Source organism: Argentina anserina, chromosome 3, assembly GCF_933775445.1.
Source record: "Argentina anserina chromosome 3, drPotAnse1.1, whole genome shotgun sequence".
NCBI lineage: Eukaryota > Viridiplantae > Streptophyta > Magnoliopsida > Rosales > Rosaceae > Argentina > Argentina anserina.
Window position 1 is genome coordinate 28,238,164 of NC_065874.1, and position 27,187 is coordinate 28,265,350.

At 41.2% G+C, this 27,187-nt stretch overlaps 2 protein-coding genes across 2 annotated transcripts; both read left to right on the top strand.

Annotated features, from left to right (window-relative positions):
* Window positions 1–5,945: 5,945 nt before the first annotated feature.
* On the top strand, window positions 5,946–15,755 carry LOC126786009 (protein SOSEKI 5). Its single transcript, XM_050511709.1, has 5 exons — window positions 5,946–6,245; window positions 6,319–6,388; window positions 6,486–7,346; window positions 8,315–9,280; window positions 15,695–15,755. Exons 1-4 carry the CDS (start codon window positions 6,002–6,004, stop codon window positions 8,475–8,477), a joined length of 1,338 nt encoding a protein of 445 aa, XP_050367666.1. The 5' UTR covers window positions 5,946–6,001; the 3' UTR covers window positions 8,478–9,280; window positions 15,695–15,755.
* Window positions 15,756–22,767: 7,012 nt separating this feature from the next.
* LOC126787390 (uncharacterized) lies at window positions 22,768–26,152 on the top strand. Its single transcript, XM_050513284.1, has 4 exons — window positions 22,768–24,472; window positions 24,593–24,827; window positions 25,024–25,294; window positions 25,376–26,152. Exons 1-4 carry the CDS (start codon window positions 22,768–22,770, stop codon window positions 26,150–26,152), a joined length of 2,988 nt encoding a protein of 995 aa, XP_050369241.1.
* The last annotated feature ends 1,035 nt before the right edge of the window (window positions 26,153–27,187 follow it).

A 27,187-nucleotide genomic window follows, 5' to 3' on the forward strand; every position in this document is an offset into this window, starting at 1 on the left:
ACTATAAAAATAATTGCAGTAGTGAGTTATTGTCCTGCAAACTTGCAGACTGAAATAATAGTTATGTGCATCTAATGCACTCGAAGGGTATTGACAAAAATATTTGGAATAAACTGAATAAGTGAACTGGGAGCAACTGGACACTAAACTCACTGTAAAACAGTAAAATAATCATAGTTTGCCATTGCTAACTTTGATACCGAAAAAACAATAATAATGTGTTTGGTAATTCCCAGTATATCTACAAATAACTATTAATGACTTATTATCAACAATGGCAAATATCATAACCATAAGCTAAAGCTCAACCTGTCTTAGTATATACTTCATGGCTACAGTGCTAGCGACTGGAATTATATAGCAGGAAGACTTAATTTAAATAGTTACTTCTGTCAAACTACATACCATTTTCATTATCCTGATTAACATAACCTAAAATAACAACAATTGCAGACTTTATACAAGGGTCAGAATTGACGATGTCGCTAGACTAAATAGAAATAATTGTGCCACTAAATAATCTCAGTTATAAGTAACTCTAACTGCAATGACCATTTACAGATTAACCATCTAAATTATTCTACATAAACCACCCTCAAAGCCAACGTTGATATCCCAAATTGAAGAAGTTAGAATGTCAAATAAGAAGTATAATTATATCAATAAACAATATGATACACACAGAGTCATAAAAACGATAACAATTTCACACTCATTCTCTAACTAATATGGACTAATATGATACTTAAGGGTTTTCAATTCAATCATTAATAAAACTAAGATAAACCAGTCTAATAGGGAACTCTTAACAACCCAAGACTGATTGATTCACGTAATAGCAGTTCGAATATGGAATCAATTACTGACCTTTTAAAACAATGGACCTGATGGGCGGCTAGATCTGGGAAACGGAGTGATGGCGATGGATTCGCGACCTGAAGTGGTGAATCGGTGGTACTGATGTGGCAGCTAAAAGAGTTGATGTCCCTCGGCGACACCTCTCCGTTCGATTCACAAACCTGAAAGGTCATACAAGGAACCCAAATTAAGAAGTTAGAATGCCAAATTGCTAATAGAAATCAGTCAACAATATGATAGACTCTGACTCCCTGTTCAACAATCACAATTTGAAATACGAATCAGATACTAAAAGGGTTTTCAATTCACTTATTTATGCATCTAAGAGAAATAATTTTACAAACCTAAGAGAAAATAATCTCCGGAACATAACAATTCAGAAAAAAAAATATGGAGTTCATTATAGGGTAACTCAGAACTTGGTGCAATATAGATGTATCATTACAATAACTAAAATTTTGGAGATCAGGTATATACATATAGGTCAAGGTAGTATCCTTTAAATTCCCAGAAACTCAATCTTTAGCAAAACAAGGATAATTGTAGCTACTTAAATCAGGAAACAATAAAAGAAAGTAATTATTGGAACAATAATGAGGAAACATCTGAATTATTCTTGTCAACAAAAAGTCGTGACAGTAGTTATATTCTTTTACGTGAAACAACACAACAAGAATAAGTAATAAGGAGACTAAATATAGTTAGACATTCAAAATAGTATTAGCCTTTAATTAACAAAGCTGGCAGTAGCAAGGGTAATTTGCAATATAAAAAGAAAGGAAGGCAAGTCTGCTGCACTCAAAGGGTAAGTCTGCTGCAATCGAAGGATTAACAATTGATTGAACTAGTGAACTAAGAGCAACTGGACATAAAAATCAATATCAATCTGGGGAAAGAGTTTGCTACTAATAAGTTTGGAAACCAGAATATCAAGTTATGGTCAACAAGTTTGATATCCGAACCATAAAACCAAAGATAATCTATTTGATTGATTATATAGTCAGTGGCTAGCCAAATTCCATATAGAACAATACATCTAAGTATCTAACAAACATGGATTCAAGCTAAAACTTACAAAATCACATGATCCAGCAATATAAGAACACAACAATAAAACGTAAGGAAGCATCAAAATCGATTAATTGATGGCCGATTTACTGACCTTTCACAAAGAACCTGACAGTGGAGATGCGAAATAGAACAAGGATGTCCTCCGTGAGTATGAGACGCTGGTTCGGATGTGTCCCGCAATCCCTGTTTCCCACTAAACCCATCTTCTCCAGTCCTAGATCCGAAACTTTCTCTAGGTTTTCATTTTAATTTGTAAACGATTAAATCCCAATAACCCTAAAGCTTCTCTCACCCCTCCCTCGTCTTACCGTCCTCGATCCCATATATTACCCACCCAGTCGGCTCGCTCAAGCCGCGTCGACAAACAATAGCACATTCAAGCTTTGGACGGGGCAACTTACATGAAGTCAAAATTTAGTCTCAGCCAATATCCAGTCGACACATAATAAAACAAAAGAAGGGCTCTGATTGGTAACAGTGCATTTGAGAACTCGCCATAACTTGGAACCAAACGACTAATTCTCAACGCAGTTAATATTTGACACCGACAATACCGTGAAACGACGACGTTTGTTGTACCTGAAAAGATCGTGGTTGGTCTGCACGTCCACGTGTCCTGATTTGCGGGATGCTTGATAGAATCCAGAAGAAATGAGTTGATTTTGGTAAACTGGAATCAACGATTTGAATTTAGCAGGACGCGCCACGTTGGTCCACTTAGTTGGCAAGTACTTTTCAGACTTACGGAAAAGACGCATTTAAAGCTTGTACAGTCAAAGTTAGGTGGCCCAAAGTAAACAATTAACCTTGATTAGTCAACTCCGCAGTTAAGTAGTTTTGTATTTTGTTACATTGTTCTTCGACTTGGTGCATTTCAGTCCAACACAAAATTCCAAAGAAAACCAAACGACAACTAGAAATTTTAAAATGAAGTTATGTCATCATAGTATGCATAAAGGTAGATCTTAAGAAGAATAAAACTCATAAAAGGTCGTCCAAAACCAACCAAAAATTGTGAGAAAATAAATAGTCAACCTAGGGTATAAGCTTCAGAATTCAAAAGATTAGAAGGTGCAGTCCTATCAAAAGAAAAAAGGATCTCAGCCTAACTTTTATTGCTTAAAGTTTGGGAAGGACTGCGAAATACCATGGTGACACATATATTATAACAATAGGACTCGGGCCTAGAACTGAAGCTACTCTGGTATCAATAAATTTCACACTGTCGGGTTATCCATCCAATAAATAAATAAATGACATGAGCATTTCATAAATTGCTTAAACTTAAATAGCTTATCAATAACACATCCATATGAGCGGGTAGCCCCTCTAGCGTCAGTATCAACATTGGATCTTAAATGTCCCTCATATGCTTCATCCTAAACCTATAAGGGATTTACTACATGTAACTGACTATATGCTTGTTAATCTCTACCAGCTAGGTTGCTACTCCTACAACATGAATCACAAGAATAAAAAGGACTAAACACCACTCACTGCATAAAAATAGTTCTTGGCCGGATAGTGGATGATCAAACAGAAGTAGGGGCGGTCGTCATCAAGCAATCCACCGTTCTAAGCCTCCATTACTGCTGGATCTTTGAATGTTTGGAAACTAAAGAACAATGAGATCCATATATAATAGATGTTCGCCGGTAAGAGGTTAAGACATGCGATTTTGTTATGTCTGGGTAGGAGCACATAAGTGGAAAGAATATCAAAGTCTAGAACTAACGAGCCAATGACATTACATTGGGTCCCGTTTATAAGATATCAATTCAAGATGCAAATATGTGATTATAATGTATCCAATGTCAAACCAATTCAAGTACTCATACACGAATGCGTAATAATTGAACCACCCCTATAGTCAACAGTGGAACAAAGATTTAATAGTATGTATAAATGATTTTAAAGTATTTTTTTTCACAATAAGAACAAAAATAACTAAAGAAATTTCAATAAAATATGAAGTAACTTAAAAAAGAGAGAGAGAAAAAATAAAGAAAGAATGTATAATAATGAGAAAAAACCGAAGAAAAGAAAAGAAAAAAAGGAAGGAAAAGTGAAGAAAAGAGTGGATGGGAGGAGGGATTCGAACTTGAGCATGGCCAGCTCAATCTCATTTCCATAAGATATTCAACTAATTAAACTAACTTAAGTTTCACAACATAAACACGTATAGTAAATCAAATAGCAGAAATCTTATTTAGGATATAGCTAGAGGCGGATTTAGGATTCAAAATTTGTCTAGGCAAGTTGAAAATGATACATTGTTTTTTTAGATTTAGAACTCGGTGGGAGACTCATCCTCATATCTTTTTTATTTTCAATAAAAACATACACTGAGGTTGGACAAGCATAAATATATTGTAAGCAACACTAAGCTAACTAAATTGTATCATACGAGATCTGCTCAATTCAAACTATGCAATTACAGAATCATTGTCAATGTTATTAGCATAATCCTTTTCAATATTCTAAACACGTGAACTTATAAAGAGAACTGAAAAACCCTAAAACTCAAATTGAAGCATACCATCAAATTTCCCATTCAATTTGGAGGTATGCTTAATAGAGGACACTAGGAGATATTTCAAACTTCACCCATGAATGTGATTGAGAAGTGAGAAGTAGAAAAAACCAAAAACATGTTTGCACATAAGAGAGACAAACGCGTGGCTTGCACATCTCTCTTAGTAAAAAAACATTTTTGGTATGCGATGTATTGCTATATATACCTAGGGGATTTTGGAATGAAAAGTTCCTTAGGCTGCATCTAAAGTGGACACGTGAATGAGTCCGCTATAGCTTTGATAGCCTTATACATAGATCTGCCCCTGCTTGTAATTAAAGATACATGCTTATTGTCCTTAGAGTAACATTTGTGTTTCACACTTTCGTTTCAAGTGATGACTTTCTAATTTTTTATTTTATAATTATTTTTTAAAAGATGGTAGGATACAATTTTTTACTATGTAGTGACAGTGCAATGACTATTTTAGTGACAGTGCGATGATTGTTTTAGTGTTAATGTCAATAACTGTTCTGACCAATCAATCGCATACACATATCTTCTTGAATGTTAGTGAGTATATACATATCTTGGCGCTTGATGTATTTTTATGGTATCAGTCATAACGCTAGTTAGTAATGGAGACATTAAAAGACATGTGTTATGTGCTCAACTGAAGTTTAGGTACAGATTTTATATGGAGCACAATTGTTAGTATTTGATGTGGTGTCCTAGTGGTTGAGCTTTTATATGGCTATTTAAATGTTGTTTATTTTTTAGTATTAAATTTATATCAAATATATACCTCTCCACTGTGAAACTGATGTCTCCCTAGTGTCAGAACACCAACTAAAGCTTCTCTTCATGATCCCTAATCTAATTGATGAAACAGCTCAATCTATGTTCTAGCCACATTTCCCCACTTTTCCCACATCCATAGAGTGTGTAGTTGTTAGTAATATTTAAACTCAATTTGAATAATGAGTTGAAAACAAAATTTTACTGAATTTAAATCTATAATAAGTTTTATGAGATAAATTAGAAATACCATAATTTTTCTAATTTTTGAGTGGGAGCAGACCAATCGCATCAAAATGACTGATAAAAATCTCAATGATCACTATCAATCCTTCATCCGGTGAAGATCAATTAAACCCTAATGATTATCTAAATCCCCCGATAGAGGTTAATGATCTCGAACACAACAACCTCTTCGTTTCCGATTCTTTTACCGCGAAAACGACTCACCAGTGGTTCATAAAAAGGTTAAAATATAAAGATTTTACAGCGATAGGCCAATAGGTTGTCGCCAAAATTCTGAAACCAAGCCCAAACCGGCCCTCACTTGTCTGCTAGCACTTGTCTGCCGCATCCCCATTTTGAAACTTCACCTCTCTTCTTCCCCATTCACACCCATCTCCCCCACCCCCCAGTCACACTCACCAACCCTATATATTTCACCCCCACCTCCTCCCCCTCTTTCCCGCACTTTCCCCATCACACTATTCTCCCTCTCTCTCAAACCCAAAACCCACACTGTTCTCTATTCTGCCACAAATGGCTGTTACTTCCAGAGGCCGACCGGCTTTTACTCATCTCCAAATCCCCAACAAATGGCGCGACTCTGATACCAGCCCTGACCCGACCCACGAGCAACCCAAGCTCGCCATCACTCCCAGTTCCACTTCTGCTGTCGACAGAAAAGTCCCTGTTGTGTACTATCTCTCCAGAAACGGCCAGCTCGAGCACCCCCATTTCATGGAGGTCCCTCTCTCTTCTCCCCGCGGCCTCTTCCTCAGTGGTAAAATCGTACCTTCACTCCCTTCTTGCATGTAATTTTATTCACCGGATTTTAATGTTCATTTTGTTTTCAGATGTGATTAACCGGCTCAACTTGCTGCGGGGCAAAGCCATGGCCTCCATGTACTCCTGGTCGGCAAAACGGTGCGGCACACGACTTGTCGTTTTGTGTTTACTCTATGATCTGAAATCTTTGCTTAAATTTCTCACTGTAATTGTTATTTTGACTGCTGAAAATTAGGGGATATAAGACGGGGTTTGTGTGGCACGACTTGTCGGAGAACGACTTCATACACCCGTCGCACGGCAATGAGTACGTATTGAAAGGCTCGGAGATTCTCGACCCGCCGGTGAACCCGATGGCTATGCAGTCGGCGTCATCGAGGTCGCTCCGGCCGCCGCCGGAGGTGCATGATTCCGGCGTCGGTTACGACTCGCCGGTGATGCTGCGCCGGCGGAACCAGTCGTGGAGCTCCATTGATCTTAACGAGTATAAGGTCTACAAGACTGAGTCGGTCCGCGAGGCGGTGGCGGCGGACGCGTCGACGCAGACGGAGGACAAGCGGCACAGACGACGCGTCGTTCGTGAGGTGGAGGAAGAGAAAGAAGGTCAGAGTCAACAGGAGATGAGTAACGGCAGTCAAAGCACGGAGCTGAGCAGAGACGACATTTCACCTCCGCCGTCTGATTCGAGCCCCGAGACTCTCGAGTCGCTGATGAAAGCAGACGGACGGCTGGTGATTCAGACGAACAGAGCGGCGGTGGTGGAGGAGAATCGGAATCAGAATCCGACGCCGGAGATTGTGCCGGGTGGCAAAATGAAACCGTCGTCGGTTCTGATGCAGTTGCTATCCTGCGGTTCGATTTCGTTCAGGGACTGCAGGTCCACGGCGGTGAGGGATCAGCGGTTCTCGCTGATTGGGCAGTCGCGGGCTAGGCTGCCGCGCGGAGCAGGGAGTCAAGCTGCGGCGGCGGAGAGGGCAATTTCGAGTTTTTCAGGGGTGAAATTAGAAGAGAAGGAGTATTTTAGCGGGAGCTTGATCGAGACCAAAAAAGAAGTCGTTCCAGCTCTCAAGAGGTCTTGTTCTTACAATGCAGATAGGTAAAGTTACTTAACCTTCCATTTTTATTAGGTGATTAGTTAGTTTCATAGCTACTTAGCTACAATGCAATTGTTTGGATCCCAAATCATCATTATTGACATTTGAGCTATTCGTATCTCATTTGTTATTTGAGATATATATATATATATATAAGTTGGTAGTTGTTGTGTTCAAATTTCAAAACATGCATATGGGTCCGAGTGCCTTACATACATTTCACACCCATGTTTGAATATATGTAGATTACAGAAAGAAATGTTATGTAATATCTTAGTTTTGGTGAGCAATGTGGTAATGTTAAGCATTTGACATTTTGCTAGTGTGAATCTCATTGACAAAGTAAGGAAATTTGAACTGAAGGTTGTTGAAAGGTTTTGGTGAAGGCTGATTTGAGATATCACTGTGAAAGTGCCTCTCTTTCAGCAAGGAGCAACAGGGTGGGACTGTACAATGGCGTGTTGCTTTCTTTCCCTTGTATTCTGGGGTCTCTGATTCTGGTCAGAAGTCAGAAATTTTTTATGATTCTCTGATAGACCATTTGGTCTTTCATTCACATTGATTGAAAGATTCGTCCTTTACTTGACAGCGTAGCCAAGCTGTCTGTTATGAGTCTGTGACTCAACGCCATCTCATAGTGTATAAACTCTAGCGGTTCTGAACCATACTATTATAAAGTCTGGAGTCTCTGGACCTCCATAGTAAATGCCATCTTCAAGCTTTGTCCTCTGGTAGGGTTATGGGTCCCCTTAATACAACACACATATTACAGTGGCAGGTTGGGGATTCAATTCCGTGAACTGTCTTCAGAAAACAGAAGGGGCCAAGTTAGGGCTTGTTTAATGTAGGAAAGTTAGACTTGTTTTTATGTAATACTAGAGTCCGTTCTTGGTTCTTATATATGTTTTGTTTCTTGGTCTGGCTGGTTGATTTGTTTATAAAATGTGCATGGTGTTTTAAACTTTTACAGAAGCACCCAGATTCAGCTGGAGGAAACAGAGAAGGATGGGGTGAGAGCAAAATGCATACCCGGAAAGCCAAAGACCATGTTGGCCAACAAGAAAGAAACCAGCTTCATCAATCATGGTAATAGTAATGGGCAGGAAGGAGGGAGCAGAAGACTTGAAACTTAGGCAATATCAGTGAAAGTTGACTGCCATTGTAAATTGTAGTGTTTAGGCGAAGGAGAAGCATAGGCAAAATATGCGGCAGCAAAAACGTTACCGCAAAGTTCAAGTCACGGCAGAATCGGGCTCAGACATTGAGGAATAAAGGCATGGGGTGCAGGAATTTGATGAAGGTATGTGAGTTGAAGCTGTGCAGATTGTCGATTCTCAGTATGGAATTTTGGGGCAAAGGGTCCCTTGTGCCTTGGTGTTTGTGAGGAGTTGAATATGGTTTCCTTAATTTCGGTGTTTTAGTTGCTAAGTCTAAGCCTCTCTGGACTTTGTCACTTTGGGAAGGTGGGAAATGGAATTAAAAGGGTCTTAATTTCCTAGGTAATGTCATATGCTTTGGATTTGGCTAAAGCTTCATATACCAAAATGCATCGTTTTGAAGTACCCACGTGAGGCAAGGCGTTGAGATTGGAGAGGCAATGGTTCCTCCAAGAAAGTTAGGAATTGTGAAATTGCTGTGTTTCATTTTATAATGCCCAGGAATCAGCTTTTAGTGGAGGGTTAAATGCAGGAATGATGTAGAAAAATAGACTCTTACAGAACCTGTTGGACAGAAATGTAGGTTGTAGTGGTATTTAACTATTTGTTAGTCTTACCGGTAGTCCAGTACTACTTGATCTTACATGGGGCAAGTGTGTGCATAGTATGTATCAACTTTATCGTAAACTTGTAAAATGAGTTATTAAAATACATGTATAATGTTATTTGTGTTCCGGGAGAATTACTATTCTACCCTTATGTGTGTCTTAGCCTAATAGGTTTCCTGTTAGGAGATAGATTAACATCTCCGTAATAGATTAGGACTCCGAATCCTACGAGATTGTGGTTTTGTAATGCCTATATATAGGCCTCCATATCATTCAATAATACACAATTATTTCATCCTGAAACACGTTATCAGCACGTTGCTCTAAAACCCTGAACTTTTAGAGCCCTATTTTTTTTTTCTCTCTCTCTCCTCCGCCGGCCGCCGTCGATTCCAAGCTCCGGCATCTCCTCGCCGGCGCACCTCCTGCAGCCGCCGCATCGCTGCCGCCGCACCGCAGCCCCCCCCCCCCCGCCGCCCCTGCCCGCAAGCCCTGCACGCAGCCCCGCAACCCCTGCACGCAGCCCCTGCATGCTGCCCCTGCAGCCCTGCGCGCAGCCCCTGCGTGCTGCCCCCGCAGCCCCGCGCGCAGCCCCTGCCTGCTACCCCCGCAGCCCCGCACGCTGCCCTGCCCTGCAGCCCCCGCAACGCAGCCCTGCACGCACGCACGCTGCCCCGCACGCAGCCCTGCACGCAGCCCTGCAGCCCCCCCTGCTGCCCCTGCGACCCCCCTGCTGCCCCTGCACGCAGCCTCCGCAGCCCCGCAGGGTATCCTCCGCATTCGCTCCGCAAAAACATCTTTTTGCCCCGAAAAACCCCGCATCAGAGGATTCAAAATTGCTCCTCCCGCATATATACGCAATGAACGCGAACTGCACAAGCAAACTCTTCGCTCAAGAGAAGCTACTCCCGTCTTCTCTACCCTTTTGGGCCTTTAAACTATTTCTCTTTTTTCCTCTTTATTTTCCTATTGCTTATTAAATCGTTTATTTGCACGTTTTCGTTTTCTAACTATGTTTCACGTGCTTGCATAGGAAAAGTGATCACTCGTCGTACTATGGTGATGACATTCATGCCGAGATGGATGATACTTTTGTCATCTACATACGATTTTGATCGTACCCTCCCAAGATTTTATGTCATCGGACGAAGATCGAAAAGGAATTCAACAAGCAACTTCATGCATGACGATCGATTTGCAGAGCAATTTACTTATATGCGGTCTATTTGGCAGACCAACAAGTATGTTTTTTCTTAAAGTTGCTGCTTTTGAAGATATATATATAAATTATCGGGCGCTATTAGCCTTTTTTCATGTCTTCTTTTCCGGCCTTTCTTATAACGCCGATGAGACCAAAGAGGGATATGATTCCCCTCTTGGTCGACGTTTTTCGTGTGACGGTCCTGGGGGAGTCACGTTATTATTTAAAAAGGAAGATATCGATTTCGTGTGGTCGCCTGAGTGCACCGCTGTTTTGGGTGCGATCATGAGAATCGCCGATATGCATCGATTATTTTGTGACCATATACATCACAACCCTTCTAATTCCGGTTACATACTTGAATATTTCGATTATTCGAAACCTATCCAACCCTCGTTTCTTATGGATGCGTCGCCATCGCGACTGTTATTTGAATGTTTGAGTTTTCTTAAACTCATGCCTATAAACGATAATCCCAAGGTCTACGTACTCATTTATTTGAGTTGATTCATTACTCTGATGCAGCACTATTTGCTGACAAAAGATCCCAAAAATAAAGAATTCTATGGGACACACTTAAAGTGATTTAATGAACGTCTATGACGTTGTATTATCAGAGTTGACCTTGATGCATACTCCACATCCAAGAAACGCATGCCATTTTTGGCACCTGTATCTATTTCTCAAGGGAATTTTGGAGATGGAAACGTAACATTCTTCCATTCTCAAGTAAGCACATTTTTGAGCCTCGGGCTAAGGCTCCGCCCAATCCGATATGCAAGATTTTGTTGCTACAGACTTTTGATTAGTCACTCTATTTTGACTATGTCTTCTGCTTACTATTTTTCAAGTATGACGTTGGCATTGCCATGATTATTGCTCGACTTTATCCTAAGTCGTCTATTGGAATTGGAAGCTTGTTTGTGTTGTATTAAATATTGGCATATTCTATAAAATTTCTCGTCTTTCTTGGACTTGTGAGAATTTTATTTGCCTTGGCTTAGCATGCATGGTCAACGTTTACAACTCACGTGGTTTTTAAATTGGCCGCTTTTGGGTTACATGGGACCCCAATAGCACTACATTGTGATTTTGGACTTTGAAATTTGGAAAACGGACCTCGGAACGTCAAAATTGACGTCGTTTTTTCCGGTTACTGTTCCGGCGTTTCCGGAACGTTTTCCGGCGTTTTACCGGCGTATACGCCGCCTTCCGGCCATTTGCCGGCGTTTCCGGCACCGCCATCCGGTTCCGGACGGCGTTCCCTGTCAGACCTGAAGTTACGGCCTCCATACCGGCCACCGCCGGCTTCCGACGAGTTTTTTCGACGTTTTTTTTTCGTCGTTTCTCGTCATTTTTCTGGCATATCTCAGCAGTTCTTGCTGCCATGTTTTCCTAGTCCAAAATTCACCCGGTTTTGAGTTAATTTGACATGGTTTTCCGGTTAATTTTCCGGTTTTCTCCAAGTCGTTTCATAGCTCAAATGATTTTATTATTATTGGTGACCACCCACACCAATTGGATGGTTTTTACCACCCAAATTGTTTGGTATTCAACTGCTCCAATACCATGTTTTTCCAACTCTTGAGTTGAAGAATGTAGTTCTATTGCCATGTGATACATTCGATGGGATTGTCATTTGTTTCAATCCCCTCTCTTACAATATCCTACGGCGTATTGTGTAGAGAAGTTCACCGCGTCGTTGACTCTCTTAATCTTCATTTTGAGAATGTCCCGCCGTGAAATCGAGTGTCTTGCTAATTGCGTAACCACCCACACTGTCCTACGGCGCAGGTAGTTGTTTTACGGATCTCGTGCGGAGATTGTGTTCTATATCTTCGTGCCTTGCTAAGTTTTAAAGGCCATACATGCCAATGATGGATTTCCATCTTGATATTTGTGTTAAGAATGGAGAGGAATAAATCTGTCAGATTTCATTGACAGTATCTTTTTCAAGCTTCGACAGTAACTTTGTTAGCATGCAGACATCGTTTTGCTTGCGTGCAGCAGTAGCTTTATGTAACTCAAGATTCTTTGAATCATGGGTTCGGTTTTACTGTCTTCTCGGTTTTGACATGATCGTTTTTTTGTCATTTTGAACAAGATATGATGATTCGAGTTCTTTGAAATTCACATTATCATCTATTTTTCATGTTCACGAAGCGATTGGAGGACCACCTCACCCATGCTCCACACGGTGAGGCCGAGCCTGCCTATTTCGGCGGCTCCATGGCATTAAGGCCGTCGGTGGCGGCATCCCCTCCTTCACAGGAGCTTGTGATGCCTCCCGTGTCTTCTAATGCCTCCATGACAATCTCTGATGCCAATCGCTCATTTTGCAAAGCTTGTTCTTTTGCTAGATTTCAAGGAAGTCCTTATTTGCTAAGGCTCCAACCGAGAACATTCTATTCTTACAAAGTATTTAAGGTGACATTAGTGGACCCTATCCAACCGAATACGAACATTTTTCGGTATTTTTATGGTATAGGTTAAGAGCATCGACGCGTTGGTCACACGTCGCTTTGCTTTCCACAAGAAACGCTGCATTTGCTAAGTTTTTAGCTATGATCATCATACTAAGGGCTCACCACCTTTCCCATCCTCTCAAATCTATTTGAATGAATACCGTTGGAGAGTTCACCCCCACGACTTTGATGATTTCGTTTTACATGTCTACTGGGATCGTCGTTGAACATATTATTCCTCATGTTCATTCACTGCACGATCTAGCAGAGCTCGGACTTGGTTATGGGTACTAACCTGCCGATTTTTGCATGGCGATATGTAATGATGTTGCATGCAGCGACACTTATTCGTTTCAGACCCACAACTTGCCAAGCGTTTAGTGCGTACCAGATGGTCACTGGATACGGTCCCAACGTTCTTTTCACTAACGCCTATTTGGTTAAAGTTGTTTATGTGCCTCTATTGTAGTTATCTCAATGGGTCTACTTGAAACGATTAAGTATTCTAGTTGGTTATGATTTATAAATCACCAACACTTGTCCGCTATTTCCAATGTACAACCGTTGATCTCTATCCTGCGATATTAGCAGACGGTCACTTTGATGAGACATACTTCCCGTCGTTAGGGGGAGATATGGAATGCTCCCATTCTGGTTTTAACGCCAGGAATTGACGTGGTGTGGCACTATGTCTCATTAAGATCCCGCACTACTCAAAGTGAGCAAATGTGCAACGCATTATCGACCTCAAGAAAGTCAAAGATTCGATGCTCAATGACTTTACCGATATTGCGAAAGTGACGAGATCGCACATAAATGCTGTGATGTGCCGGTAGGGTTGGAACTCTCAGAATATGAGAGAATTTCATATGACCTGGTACTAGCACCGTTGGCACCATCCCTGATAGTGGGAAGGAAGCCGGCGATGGCACCATCGTACGCTGTGGTGTTGTCGGCGCCCGTGGCATTGCACCACAAAACAAGGGCGGCAAACGCAAAGATGGACTAGTAAGGGTCATAGCTTCGGTCTTGGCTCCTGCCTAGATGAGGGGGAGACCATTATTCTCTAGAATCAAATCTAGAAAGAAGCGAAGTGCGTAGGCACAAGTATTTCGCCCATCATCAAGAGATATCCTCTAAACATGTGTATCAACTAAGTTTCTGTGGGACGCTACAGACTCATTTTGTTGATGTTAGAGAAGAATAGAAATCTCACGAATTGATCGTATACAGCGCGCGCGCGTGTTTAATGGATTGATCTCCCATGATTGATGATGTATTCGCTTATGCCCTTATTCCGTTGTAAATCATCAACGATGAGTAACTTGACCGAAGTGGAAAGAATCAATACAGGCTGAACTAGACTTGTTATGTTGGTCGTCGTTCGTAAGTGTAATGAGAAAGATGAAGTCATGCAATATATGCAGGACTTATGGCGCAAAGATTGTCTCATTATCCTAGTATTGAGTACGATGAGTTATATTCTCTCGTTATGGACATAATTTCTTTCCGCTACTTGATCAGTAGTAGTGTCCATGAAAACTGATTTGCAGCATATGATAGTGGTCATAGAATATCTGTAAAGGGATCTTGACGCAGATATGAGTGCCCGAGGGACTTTAAATGCCTCTAGACCACGGAGAGCTTATGTAATCAGATTGCGACGTTCGAGAGAACGTAGTACAATCGGTTGCAAGAAATCATACCCATATGTGTTCATATGAAGCTAATTCTTGATTCTCTATTCCGTCTAAGTATAGATGATGAAGAGATTCAATGAGCTATACATTCATACATGTTAGTGTTGTTGGGACACTATTGCTTTCATTATGACGTGATTAACTATGCGCCTATGCATTGTCATTGGACTTGCATTGCTTCTTTAACATGGGTTTAGTTCTACACTTAGTGAACCAACACAAATCCTATCCACACCAACGCCGCCAGCAGCTCCAGCAACATCAACGTACGCCTTGGTGTAGCAGTCGACACTGGTAGCGTAGAAGATGCGTACGGTTCCGTCTTGGACCAAAATCAGTCCTTCATTGGTTCATTCCCCCATTCTCTTCGCGAAAGACACATTAAATGTGACAAATCAGAATCTGTCCAGTTTCGTAGGTCAACTTCAACGAGACCTACAGGACAGCTCGCTCGATGAAATATGGTGAAATTGGTACCGTTGGAAAGGTCTATGTGTCTACTTTCCAGGGACACCAACCATTTGTTCATAGCTATCATATTGAGTGAGTTATGGCCGTTTTAGAAAAGTAGGACAGTCCTGTCCGGAAATTTGCAAGTCAGTCAACTTCGACAGAGCATTGTGAACTGCTCCGATCGGATGAGGTTGTGAACCTTATGTCACTGGAAAGCCACGGGTGTCTACTTTTCAGAACATTTTACGGTTCGCTGATACCTATTTTGACGAAGAAGTTATGGCCGTTTAAGTGAGTGAAGGTCATTCTACCCGAGAATCTGATTTTCATTGCAAACTCTTGTTTTGAGTTGTTATGCAATCTTGTTTCCTAAGATCTAAGTTTGGCTAAGTATAGCATGGATGATCTAAGGATGTGTGGCTAGATTAATGGTTAATCATTAGCCCAAGACTACGTTTGAGAAGCATGTAATGAACGTTGTGTACGTTGTTCTTTGTACTCCATGATTATGGCACTAATCAGGGGGAGTTATTTCGTAGACTTCAGGGGGAGTCTAGCTCACATGATGCTATCAAATGTAGACGGTGCGTTGTGCTCTTTTTCCCTTCGATCAAGCTTTTGTTTTTACCCAAGAGGTTTTTATTTTGCTTGACAAGGTTTTTACCGAGGCAACGATGTGTGCACCGTGCAACCTAGGCATGCGACACAAGGGGGAGTGTTCCGGGAGAATTACTATTCTACCCTTATGTGTGTCTTAGCCTAATAGGTTTCCTGTTAGGAGATAGATTAGCATCTCCGTAATAGATTAGGACTCCGAATCCTACGAGATTGTGGTTTTGTAATGCCTATATATAGGCCTCCATATCATTCAATAATACACAATTATTTCATCCTGAAACAATTTGTGAATTATATACATGCATCCGAGTTATTTGTGAGTAGAATAAAAATGTTAAAGTCATTTGTAATGTTTTTTCTTAAATGATAATTTTTTAGTTATTCCGGGAGAATTACTATTTTACCTTTGTGTGTGTCTTAGCCTAATAGGTTTCCTGTTAAAAGATACATTATCATCTCCGTACTAGATTATGACTCTTAATTCTAAGGGATTGTGGTTTTTGTAATGCCTATATATAAGCCTCCATATCATTCCATAATACACAATTATTTCATCTTGCATCACGTTATCACGCACTTTGCCCTAAAACCCTGAACTTTTAGATCCATAGCAATTTGTTTCTCTTCTCCCTCGTCTGGCCACAGTCGTCTCCCCCCCCCGGCTGCTACCCCCCAGCCCTGCAAGCCCTACACGCGACCCTGCAGCCCCTGCAACCCCCCGCAACCCAGCTCCTACAGCTACCCCCGCAGTCCCGCACGCAGCCCTGCACGCACGCACGCAGCCCTACCCGCAGCTCCTGCATCCAGCCCCGCAGCTCCTGCAGGGTCTCCTCCACATTCGCTCCGCTAAAACATCTTTTTGCCCCGCAAGTCCCCGCATCAAAGCATTCAAAATTACTCCTCCCGCATATTCACGCAAGAAACGCGAAATTCACAAGCAAAGACTTCGCTCAAGAGAAACTACTCTCGTATACTACAAACCTTCAAAGGTAAATTTTTCATAAACGTTCCCGTTTTTGAACGTATAGATATATTATATCGGGCGCTATTAGCCTTCTTCTTGTCTTTATTCCGGCCTTTCTTATAACGCCGATGAGACTATAGAGGGATGAGTTTCCCCTCTTGGTCGATGTTTTCTGTGTGACGGTCCTGGGGGAGTCACGATTGTTTTGAAAAGGAAGTTAATCGATTTTTGTGTGGTCGCCTGAGTGCACCGCTGTTTTGGGAGCGATCATGCGTATCGCCGTTTGCATCGATTTTTCTTGTGACCATATACGTCACCCCTTCTAATTCCTGTTATACTTGAATCTAATCGATTTCGTATTCATTTTTTGTAGATGTCATCGCCATCTCGACCGGAATTTGGCCTTCTTGATCTAGAAGGAAAGGAATACCACCGCTGGGTTTCCGACATGGAGCTCGCTTTCGAGAGCCGAGGGATCGAAGGCATGTTTGCCGACCCTCCTGCTGATTTCCCACCCATGGCTAAGACTCAGACTCTCATCTTCATGAGACGTCACATCCATGCAACTCTCAAGAGGCAATACTTGAACGCAAAAGATCCTAAAGAATTATGGGACAAACTACGCTTGCGGTACAGCAACGTTCACGATAAGCTTCTTCCCCAATTGACCGTTAGATGGGATAACATCCGTCTATTGGACTATAAGAGAGTGAATGATTTCAATTAGGATATGCTATGCTTGCAATCCGATCTTGGCACTGTTGGTATCATCAAGACGGACCTAGATCTTCTCAATAAGACATTGGACACATTTCCAATCAACTATAAGGTTCAAGCTCATACGTACCGCACTCATGTAGAGGAAGAAAAGATTCGGTCTTTCGCCGACTTAATGGCGCTCTTGGCTAAGAAGGAGAGACATTCTGAGATCCTCCTCAACAACAACAAAAGACTTGTTGGCACTAAAAAGATTTCTACGCCACAGTCTAACTATGGGAAAACTCCTAAGCAAAAGAATCAATCAAGGATCGCTTTATACCAGCACCAAAACAACAACTCTCGTGGTGGGAGGCAACAAGGCCGGACTCGGCCTAGGTTCAATACTTGGACCCGTGATGGTGGCGGCGCCGCACCCTCCGGGGGAGTCCGTCCCCATCCCAAACCTCAAGGAGGCCGTGCGCCTCCTCATGCCTCCACTTTCGGTAATGGCAAGTCTCCATGCTTCAAATGTGGCTCCTTCAAGCACTTTAATCGCAATTGTCGCGCTAGCAAAGAGATGATCAAGGCATACTCAGTATACAAGAAGTTTCTACAACCCGAATCGAATCATGTGGATGAGGACCCTGAGATCGAGACTCTCCATGAAGCCCGAGCCCCTTGCTTTTAAGGCTAGGCCTCCGGCCGCCACCATGGATACTCCCGACTTTGATTAGTTATTTTTAGCTTCTTTAGCTTTATGATTCAAGTATTGTTATGGCTGACCGCCATTGTTATTTTCATTGACTTTGTAATAGTCTTTTGATTTTGGAATTAGAAGTTTATGTGTGATGTATTAAAGATTGGCATTCAATAAAATTTCTCATTTTCTTGCTTACAAGACGATCTCTTTGAGAATTTTATTTACCTTACACTTAGCATGATGATCAACGTGTGCAACACACATGCTTTTTAAATTGGACGCTTTTGGGTTACATGGGATCCCAATAGCACTACATTGTGAATTTGGAACTTAAAATTTGGAAAACGGACCTCGGAACGTCAAAAACGAGGGATCCCAATGCTTTTTCCCTTGGCCGTACCCGGTTATTGTTCTGGCATTTTGCCGGCGTATTCGCCGCCTTCCGACCATTTTCTGGCGTTTCCGACACCGCCACCCGGTTCCTGCCGGCGTCCCTTGTTGGACTTGAAGTTCCGGCCTCCATACCGGCCAGTTCCGGCCGCCGCCGGTTTCTAGCGATTTTTTGCGACGATTGTTTCATCGTTTCTCGTCATTTTTCTGGCCTATTATCAGCAATCTTTGCTGCCACGTTTTCCTAGTCCAAATTTCACCCGGTTTTGAGTTCTTTTGACATGGTTTTCCGGTTCGTTTTTCCGGTTTTCTCCAAGTCCGTTATATGCACTCACCGACACTCTGTGTGTGTTTCCACACCATTTTTGGATGGTTTCTATCACCCTAGTTTACTGTTTGGTATTTCACTGCTTCAATACCATGATTTTCAACTCTTTAGTTGAAGAATGTAGTACTATTGCCATATGATACATTCGATGGGATCGCACTTTGTTTCGATTCCCTTTCTTACAATATCCTACGACGTATTGTATAGAATTGTTCCCGTGTCGCTGACTCTCTTAATTGTCATTTTGTATATGTCCCGCGGCAAAATCGAATGTCTAGCTGATTGCGGAACCACCCACACTGTTCTACGGCACAGACAGTTGTTCACAGATCTAGTGTTTTCGACTTCTTCGATGACTACAATGATTGGCTCGAAATCCATCATTCAAGGAAGAGGCACTGCTTCTTTCATGTTGCCTAATGGTACGACTCTCAACGTCGTAGACGCTCTTTATGCGTCGAAGTCTCCCCGCACCTTGCTAAGTTTTAAGGACATACGTGCTAATGGTTTTCACCTCGATACTTATGTTGAGAATGGAGAGGAATATCTTTGTGTTACCTCTGAGAAAGCAGGCCAACGCCGCATCTTAGAAAAGATAAAGAGTCTTGGGAATGGTTTGTATCTTACTTCCATTCGAATCTTTGAATCATATGCGATTGAACACAACTTTTGTGATTCAGACTCTTATATGCTTTGGCATGCCCGTCTCGGGCACCCTGGACGTGATATGATGATTATAATTCTTAAGAATTCACATGGTCATCCATTTTTCAAGTCCCGGAAGCGATTGGAGGATCACCTCACCCGTGCTCCACACGGTGAGGCCGTGCCTACCCGTGCACCGCACGGTGTGGCCGAGCCTGCCCCACTCGGAAGCTCCACGGTTTTCATGCCGTCGGTGGCGGCATCCCCTCCTTCACAGGAGCTTGTGATGCCTCCCGTGCTTTCTAATGCCTCCATGGTAATTTCTGATGCCCATCACTCATTTTGCAAAGCTTGTTCTCTTGCTAAGTTTCAAAGAAGTCCTTCTTTTGCTAAGGCTTCGACCGAGAACATTCCATTCTTACAATGTATCCAAGGTGACATTTGTGGACCTATTCAACCAGAATGCAGACCTGTTCGATATTTTATGGTATTGGTTTATGCATCAATGCGTTGGTCACACGTCGCTTTGTTATCCACAAGGAATGCTGCATTTGCTAAGTTATTAGCTGAGATCATCAAACTTCGGGCTCACCACCCTGACTATCTTATCAAATCCATTCGTTTGGATAATGCTGGAGAATTCACCTCCAAAATTTTTGATGATTACTGCATGTCTATTGGGATCGAAGTTGAACATCCCGTTCCTCATGTTCATTCACAGAACGGTCTAGCAGAGGCTACCATCAAGCGTATTCAGCTTGTTGCTCGGGTGATGGTTATGGGTACTAACCTGTCGGTCTCTGCATGGGGATATGCAGTGTTGCATGCAACGACACTCATTCGTTTCCGACCCGCGGCTAACCAAGCGTTTAGTGCGTACCTGATGGTAAATGGTTACGAACCCAATATTTCACACTTACGCATTTTTAGTTGCGCTGTCTAAGTGCCTATTACGCCTCCACTGCATACTAAGATGGGTCCTCAGAGACGATTAGGTATCTATGTTGGCTATAATTCCCCAACTATTGTCCGCTAGTTAGAACCCACCACCGGAGATCTCTTTACTACAAGATTTACAGATTGTCACTTTGATGAGACATGCTTCCCGTCGTTAGGGCTAAATGGAAGTTGACGTGGTGTGTTCCCACTATGTCTCATTATGATCCCCGCACTGCTCAAAGCGAGTTAGAAGTGCAACGCATTATCGACCTCCAGAAAGTCGCGGATTCGATGCCCGACGGCTTTATAGATATTGCTAAAGTGACGAGATCGAACATACCCACTGTAAATGTACCGGCACGGTTAGATGTCCCGAAATACGGGCGTGGAAGACAAGCTCCTGGACCTAGCAACGTTGGCACAACCCCTGACAGTGGGACAGAGGCCGGCGACGGCACCACCATACGCCGTGGTGTTGCCGGCGCCCCTTGTGGCGACGATGCCGAAATGGCCTGGTATGGAGCAGCTTCGGCCTCGGCTTCTCAAAGGAAAGGGGGGAGACCGATAAACTCTAGGGATTCAAATCCTAGAAAGAAGTGAATGACTAAGGCATAGCGCGTCATCAACAATGAATCGCCATCGTATGAAGTTATCTCTGATTACAGCTATATCCATGAATCAACTCAAGTGTTACCGTGGGATGCTATGGAACTTTGTTTGATTCCAGAGAACAACGAAATCTCAGTGAACTACACAAGTGAGCAGTCGGTCCAAAACCGAGCCACTACATGCATTGATGACGTTTTCGCTTATTCCGTCGCACATGAGATCATATCTGAAGGCGACATTGAACCTCACTCTGTAGCTGAATGCGAACGCAGAGCAGATTGGCCAAAGTGGAAGGAAGCAATCCAGGCAGAACTTGACTCATTAGCAAAAATAAAAGTCTTTGGAAAGGTTAAATTGCTCCAAGAGATGTCAAACCAGTTGGACATAAATGGGTCTTCGTTCGTAAGCGTAATGAGATGAACGAGATCATGCGTTATAAGGCAAGACTCGTGGCGCAAAGATTCTCACAACAACCTGGTATTGACTATGAAGAGACTTATTCTTATGTTATGGACATCATCACTACCAGAAAAAAACACTTAGGCTAGGAAAAGGAAAAATCTTCGTCACCTAAGACTTTCTTAGAGGACACAATAATTCTCGCCTCTTAAGAAATAATTTTCGTCGCCTGGATAGGTGATTAAACGACGCAAAATAGCTTTCGTCATCTAAGTAGTTAGTTCGGCGACGACAGAGCATTTCCTCCCCTAAATAGTCTGTTAGGCGACGAGAGAGGATTTTCTCGTTTAAGAATATGCTTTTTACACGACAAACAAATTTTTTTGTCGTGTGCTTACGGCTTAAACGACGAATATGCTTAAGGGAGGAAAATGTTCCTAACCTAAGTCTTCAATAATGACTATAAGTGCAGGTTCTGTTTCCAGATCGTGAAAAAAAAGGAATGAACATGATAATTTTCTCCCACACAAATTTCCGGCGATTTTCAGTGTTAGATGTTCAATTCTTCAAATCGGGTTTATCCTCAGCTTAGTCTATCATTACCCATCGGATTCTAACTTGGTATCTTCTCTTTCTCATTCTTTCTTACCATATCATCCATTTTTCTAATTAGTACTATTCCTTGAACAATACCAGGCATATATTGATTGCATTTTTGTGTGATTATGTTATTTGTGTGTATTAATTATACATACTCATTCTTGATTGTTGTGAAGTTATATTGATTTGTGTAGAATTTTTTAAATTTATGTTATTTAATTATGAATTAAGTTAAATTAGTTAATATAAAGAATTGTTTTTGTATTATGAAATTTATGTTATTTAATTTATGATTTGTTATATATATATATATATATATATATATATATATATATACTACTCCTTAGAAATCTCGTTTAAGAATCATATATAATTTTTGAATTGTCCTATTTCAAGAGCACAAGACTTTGATTCACATTTCGTATAATTCTTGAGTATTCGATTTTGATCGTGCATGGGTATATATATTTTGATAGGGTCTCCCAATACTGTACCTTATGTGCATCTAGCTAGGTATAGATATTTGTGCACTTGGAAACTATAGGGAGATGCTGTCAAAATTTTCCGAGGACTAAAATCGAATATTTAAAAATTATACGAAATATGAAAAAATGTGTTGTGCTCTTGACTGGGATTAGGACCCTAACTGGAGGCATAAGGTGATGAACAAGATCAAAGAAAATACAATATTTTGTATTTGTGACACTTGATTTGTGATTATTTGTTGTATCTCTCATATGTAATTAACAGGATATGGACAAAGACAAGAGTTGGATACATTTACCAAAGGAGAGCATTGAGTACCAACAAGGAGTCCTTGATTTTCTACAGTTTGTACATGAACATGGTGATGGAAAGAAACAACATAGGTGTCCGTGCTTAAAATGTCTCAATACCAAGTGGAAGACTATAAAAAAAATGTATGACCACCTAAGTAACAATGGTATAATGCGTAGTTATACAACATGGAGTAAGCACGGCGAAGTAGCTGATCATGAACCTACTTATGACAGAACATCTGGTGGTAGTTTCGAGCCTGATCATTTGAACCCAGCTATAAACATTCTACATGACAGTTTTCCTACATTTGCTCCAACGCATGAGGAAGATGCAATTTATGATACAACTACTGACACAGTTCATGTGCTTCCGTACACCAACACTCATGATTATGATAAGTATACTAGACTGCTTGCACGAGTTCAGATTCCACTATATGATGGTAGTCCTCAGACTGTTTTGGGGACCATTTTGTCACAAATGCAGCTTAAAGTGAAGAACAGGTGGTCAAATGAGGCTTTTGACAATATGTTGAAGAATGTTAAGAATATGCTTCCTCAACCAAACAATCTCCCTGATAGTTATTACAAGGTGCACAAGATTTTGGGTGACCTTGGCCTAGGCTATGATAAAATACATGCGTGCAAGAATGATTGTGTTCTGTTTTACAAAACGAGAGCAGAGCTTGATGAATGTCCAATATGCTTCGAGTCGAGGTGGAAGGAAGGTACAGTTAAGGAAAACAGTGTTCCAGTAAAGGTGCTTCGTCATTTCCCTTTGATTCCGAGGCTAAAGCGTTTGTATATGTCTAGACACACTTCAAGTGAAATGAGATGGCATGGGGAAAGAAGGGTAGATGATGATACTTTGAGACACCCTGCAGATGGCGAGGCTTGGAAAACCTTTGATAGATCATTCCCTGATTTTGCAGCAGATGTTCGAAATGTAAGACTCGGGCTTGCAACAGACGGATTCAATCCCTTTGGAAGTATGAGTTTGGCTCATAGTACATGGCCTGTTATTCTTGTGCCGTACAACCTGCCTCCTTGGATGTGTATGAAGAAGGAATTTAGTATGATGTCTTTGTTAATTCCTGGTCCTAAGTCTCCTGGAAAGTGTTTAGATGTGTATATGGAACCATTGATCGATGAGTTGTTAAAATTATGGGAAAATGGAGTCCTTACTTTTGACAGGCACAGTGGAAGTTCATTCATTATGAGAGCAGCAGTTATGTGGACTATAAGTGATTTTCCTGGTTATGGGATGTTGTCGTCTCAAGCTGTGCATGGGTACAAAGCATGTCCGGTCTGCTTGAATGAAGTTCATTCTGATTGGCATGCTGGGAAGGTGTGTTACTTGGGTCACCGAAGATGGCTTCCAATTGACCACTCGTGGCGGCAGGATGCAGAAGGATTTGATGGCACAGTCGAGTTTCGTACTAAACCCCGAGTGTGGTCTGGTGATGAAATTTTGGAGATGCTGAACTCATTTGATTTTGGAGTGTTGAGTGGTGATCCTGCTATAATGGGAACAACTCGCCCAGATGATATGATGTGTTTTACACACAAAAGTAGATTCTATGATTTACCTTATTGGTCGAAATCAGTATTGAGACACGCCCTAGATGTCATGCACATAGAGGGGAATGTAGCTAATATCATTATGGGAACAACTCTTAGTCTTAAATACGGTAATAAGGATACTGTGAAAGCGCGCGAGGATCTAAAGAAGCTACGAATACGAGAACATTTGTGGCCAATAAAGAAGGGGTCAGTGACGAAATTACCTCTTGCTCCTTACACTGTGCATCCAACTTTGAAGAGACATGTATTCACCTGGTTTAAAGGAGTAAAGTATCCTCATGGGTATGCAGGTAATATATCTCGGTGCATTAGAGAGCGAGAAAATAAGTTTTGCGGATTGAAGACTCATGACTGTCATGTTTTGTTGCAACGACTTCTTCCAGTTATAATTCGACCCTATTTGCATCCAGATGTGGTGGAACCTATAATAGCACTCTGTCGGTTCTTTCAAAAGCTATGCGCTAAAGAGCTCAAGAAGTCAGAAGTTCTTATATTGAAAGAAGACATTGTGTACATCTTGTGCAAATTGGAGCGGGTTTTTCCGCCCGCTTTCTTTGTCATTATGATCCACCTGATGGTCCATCTTCCTGAACAAATCTTGCTTTCTGGTCCAGTACACTGCACCTGGATGTACCCCCAAGAAAGGTGCAAATCTTTACATCATTTTTTATGCCCTTAATTACACTTCACAACAACACTATATATACTAATTGTGTAATTTCAGACAACTGGGGCAGTACAAAAGATTATGTAAAAGCAAGAGTAACCCAGAAGGATCAATAGCGGAGTCATACATTGCAGATGAATGTGTGATCTATTGCAACTTATATCTCCAAAATAGTGATGGGGCGGAATCTTCAACCATGGCTAGTACCAGACAACACTTCAATCTTTCAGTTGTTTCAGGAGAGGTACGACACTTTGGTACTTTACCAAATTTTGAGAGATTAAGTGATCCTGAGCTAGCTGAAGCTCATTGGTGTGTACTACAACACTGCAAAGAAGCTCAGTATTTCCTTGATGAGCATTTGAAGCTCATTAAAGCCAATCCAAGAGATCGGAGGCCTAACGTGACACATAAAAGAAAGTTTCCTGATTACTTTCTAACATGGGTACGTTTATTCACAAGCTTGCAAAATAATTGTCCATTTTAATAATTTCACTTATAATGTATTTATTACACCATTTTGTAGATGAGAAGCCTAAGACAACAGAATAGTGAATGGTGCACACCCGAATTGTACCATTTGGCATGCAAGCCAAAACACCACAGTGTACATGCGGGATGTTTTGTCAACGGCGTGAAGTTTGTAACACTTCAACGAGATATAAACCACAAAACCCAAAACTATGGGGTCATGGTACATGGGGACAACTTTCCCTACTACGGAGTGCTACTTGCCGTTGTCGAGTTAATGTATGGAAATATGAGCGTTGTACTGTTCAAGTGTAAATGGTTCAATACTAATCCGAATGTGCCGAGGAGTACGAAGATGGATTATGGTATGTTATCAGTGAATACAGAGACAAGCTGGTACGACACTGAGCCGTTTATTCTCGCCACCATGGCAAAACAAGTGTTCTATCTTGATGATCCTAAAGCTGGCCCTCCTTGGAAAGTAGTTAACTTTATGTCACATAGGAATATATGGAGTGAGACCACACTTTCTGGCGGTGAAGAACTTGATGATGAAGAGGACAACGATGAAGTTCATGAACCATATCAAGAGCCTTCCCCATCTCAAATATGTGGTTTAGATGATATTCGCATCAACAACCACTTACACTTCGTGCAAGGAGATCAATTCATCACAATCCCAAACGAATCTACATCTCAAAATAGGCAGGGAGACCATGGTGCCATTGTTGAAGGAAATTATGCTTCAGAAGACGACATCTTTAATGAATCGTACACAACGGAATCAGAGGCAAATGATACAGAAGATGAGGATTGGAATGAAGACAATTAATTAACGACTTTAGTTTCTTTTTTCAATATTAATTAAGTGTAATAATATTTAAAACCCTTAATATTATATATGAATGTTTTAGTATACACTAGAGTGATGATTAAAACTAATGCAACAAAACTTACTAATCCATTAGAATCAATTAACGGTGGGATGACTTAAATACTAAAATGAAACCTTAGGGTGCTAATATAAACCTAATCAAACCCATGGGTTAAAATAAAATAAAATCCAAACAAAAACAAAATCCAAAATAATTTCGGAAAACACTAAAAGCTGATTTTGAGGGCCTAAACGACCTCCGATGCCCGAAAAAGCACACATGTCGTGGCGAAGCTACGAGTTTGATTTCTGGCGCCGTTCCCTTTCCGAAAAGGTATAATTCACCCTATTCTGAGCTCGTCACCTATACATGAACAGTACCGGCAAACTTAGCCGACGAACAATTACATTTTCGTAAGCTATGTGGCCAAAATATTTGGCGGTTTAATTTCCCCCATTTTTTTTGGGGCGAAAATTTATACTTGGCTAGATAGATCAAAACCCCTAATATATCACACTTTCATCCTCACTTCGACTCTTTCTCTCTCTCATTCTCAAAATCCCCAAAACCTTATCGCAACACAGCATTTCAGAACCCAGCAACTAAATCGATCACCTCCATCGACAAGCTAATGAAGGTCGATCCTGTCACCTCCAACCCAAATCTTTGAATCGAAACCTGCACCCAATCTTTGAATCAAATCGATTTCAAGGAGAGTCTACCAGAGAAGGTAAAATCTTATAATCGATTTCTTATTTCTTATCAGGGAGAGTCTATCATTGGGTTGTTGTTCTTTCTTCCATATATTCTTTGACTGAATCGAATCAGAATGAACTACAAAACTACTTAAGCTTTGAATTTGAAATCTGGGTTTCCCAAATTGAAATGGGTTCTTCTTTTTTTCTATATGAGGGTTGTGATATTGCTTTATTGATTGTTTCAGAATTGAAACATTAGAGGGAGTTGAAGTTTCGATTGTTATTATTAAATGA

Coding starts and splice junctions, on each gene's coding strand:
- LOC126786009 (XM_050511709.1), top strand. CDS start 6,002: ATGGCTGTTACTTCCAGAGGCCGACCGGCTTTTACTCATCTCCAAATC. Junction 6,246..6,318: donor CCGCGGCCTCTTCCTCAGTG/GTAAAATCGTAC, acceptor TTTTGTTTTCAG/ATGTGATTAACCGGCTCAAC. Junction 7,347..8,314: donor TGTTCTTACAATGCAGATAG/GTAAAGTTACTT, acceptor AAACTTTTACAG/AAGCACCCAGATTCAGCTGG.
- LOC126787390 (XM_050513284.1), top strand. CDS start 22,768: ATGCGTAGTTATACAACATGGAGTAAGCACGGCGAAGTAGCTGATCAT. Junction 24,473..24,592: donor GTATCCTCATGGGTATGCAG/GTAATATATCTC, acceptor ATTTGCATCCAG/ATGTGGTGGAACCTATAATA. Junction 24,828..25,023: donor TGGATGTACCCCCAAGAAAG/GTGCAAATCTTT, acceptor TCTCCAAAATAG/TGATGGGGCGGAATCTTCAA.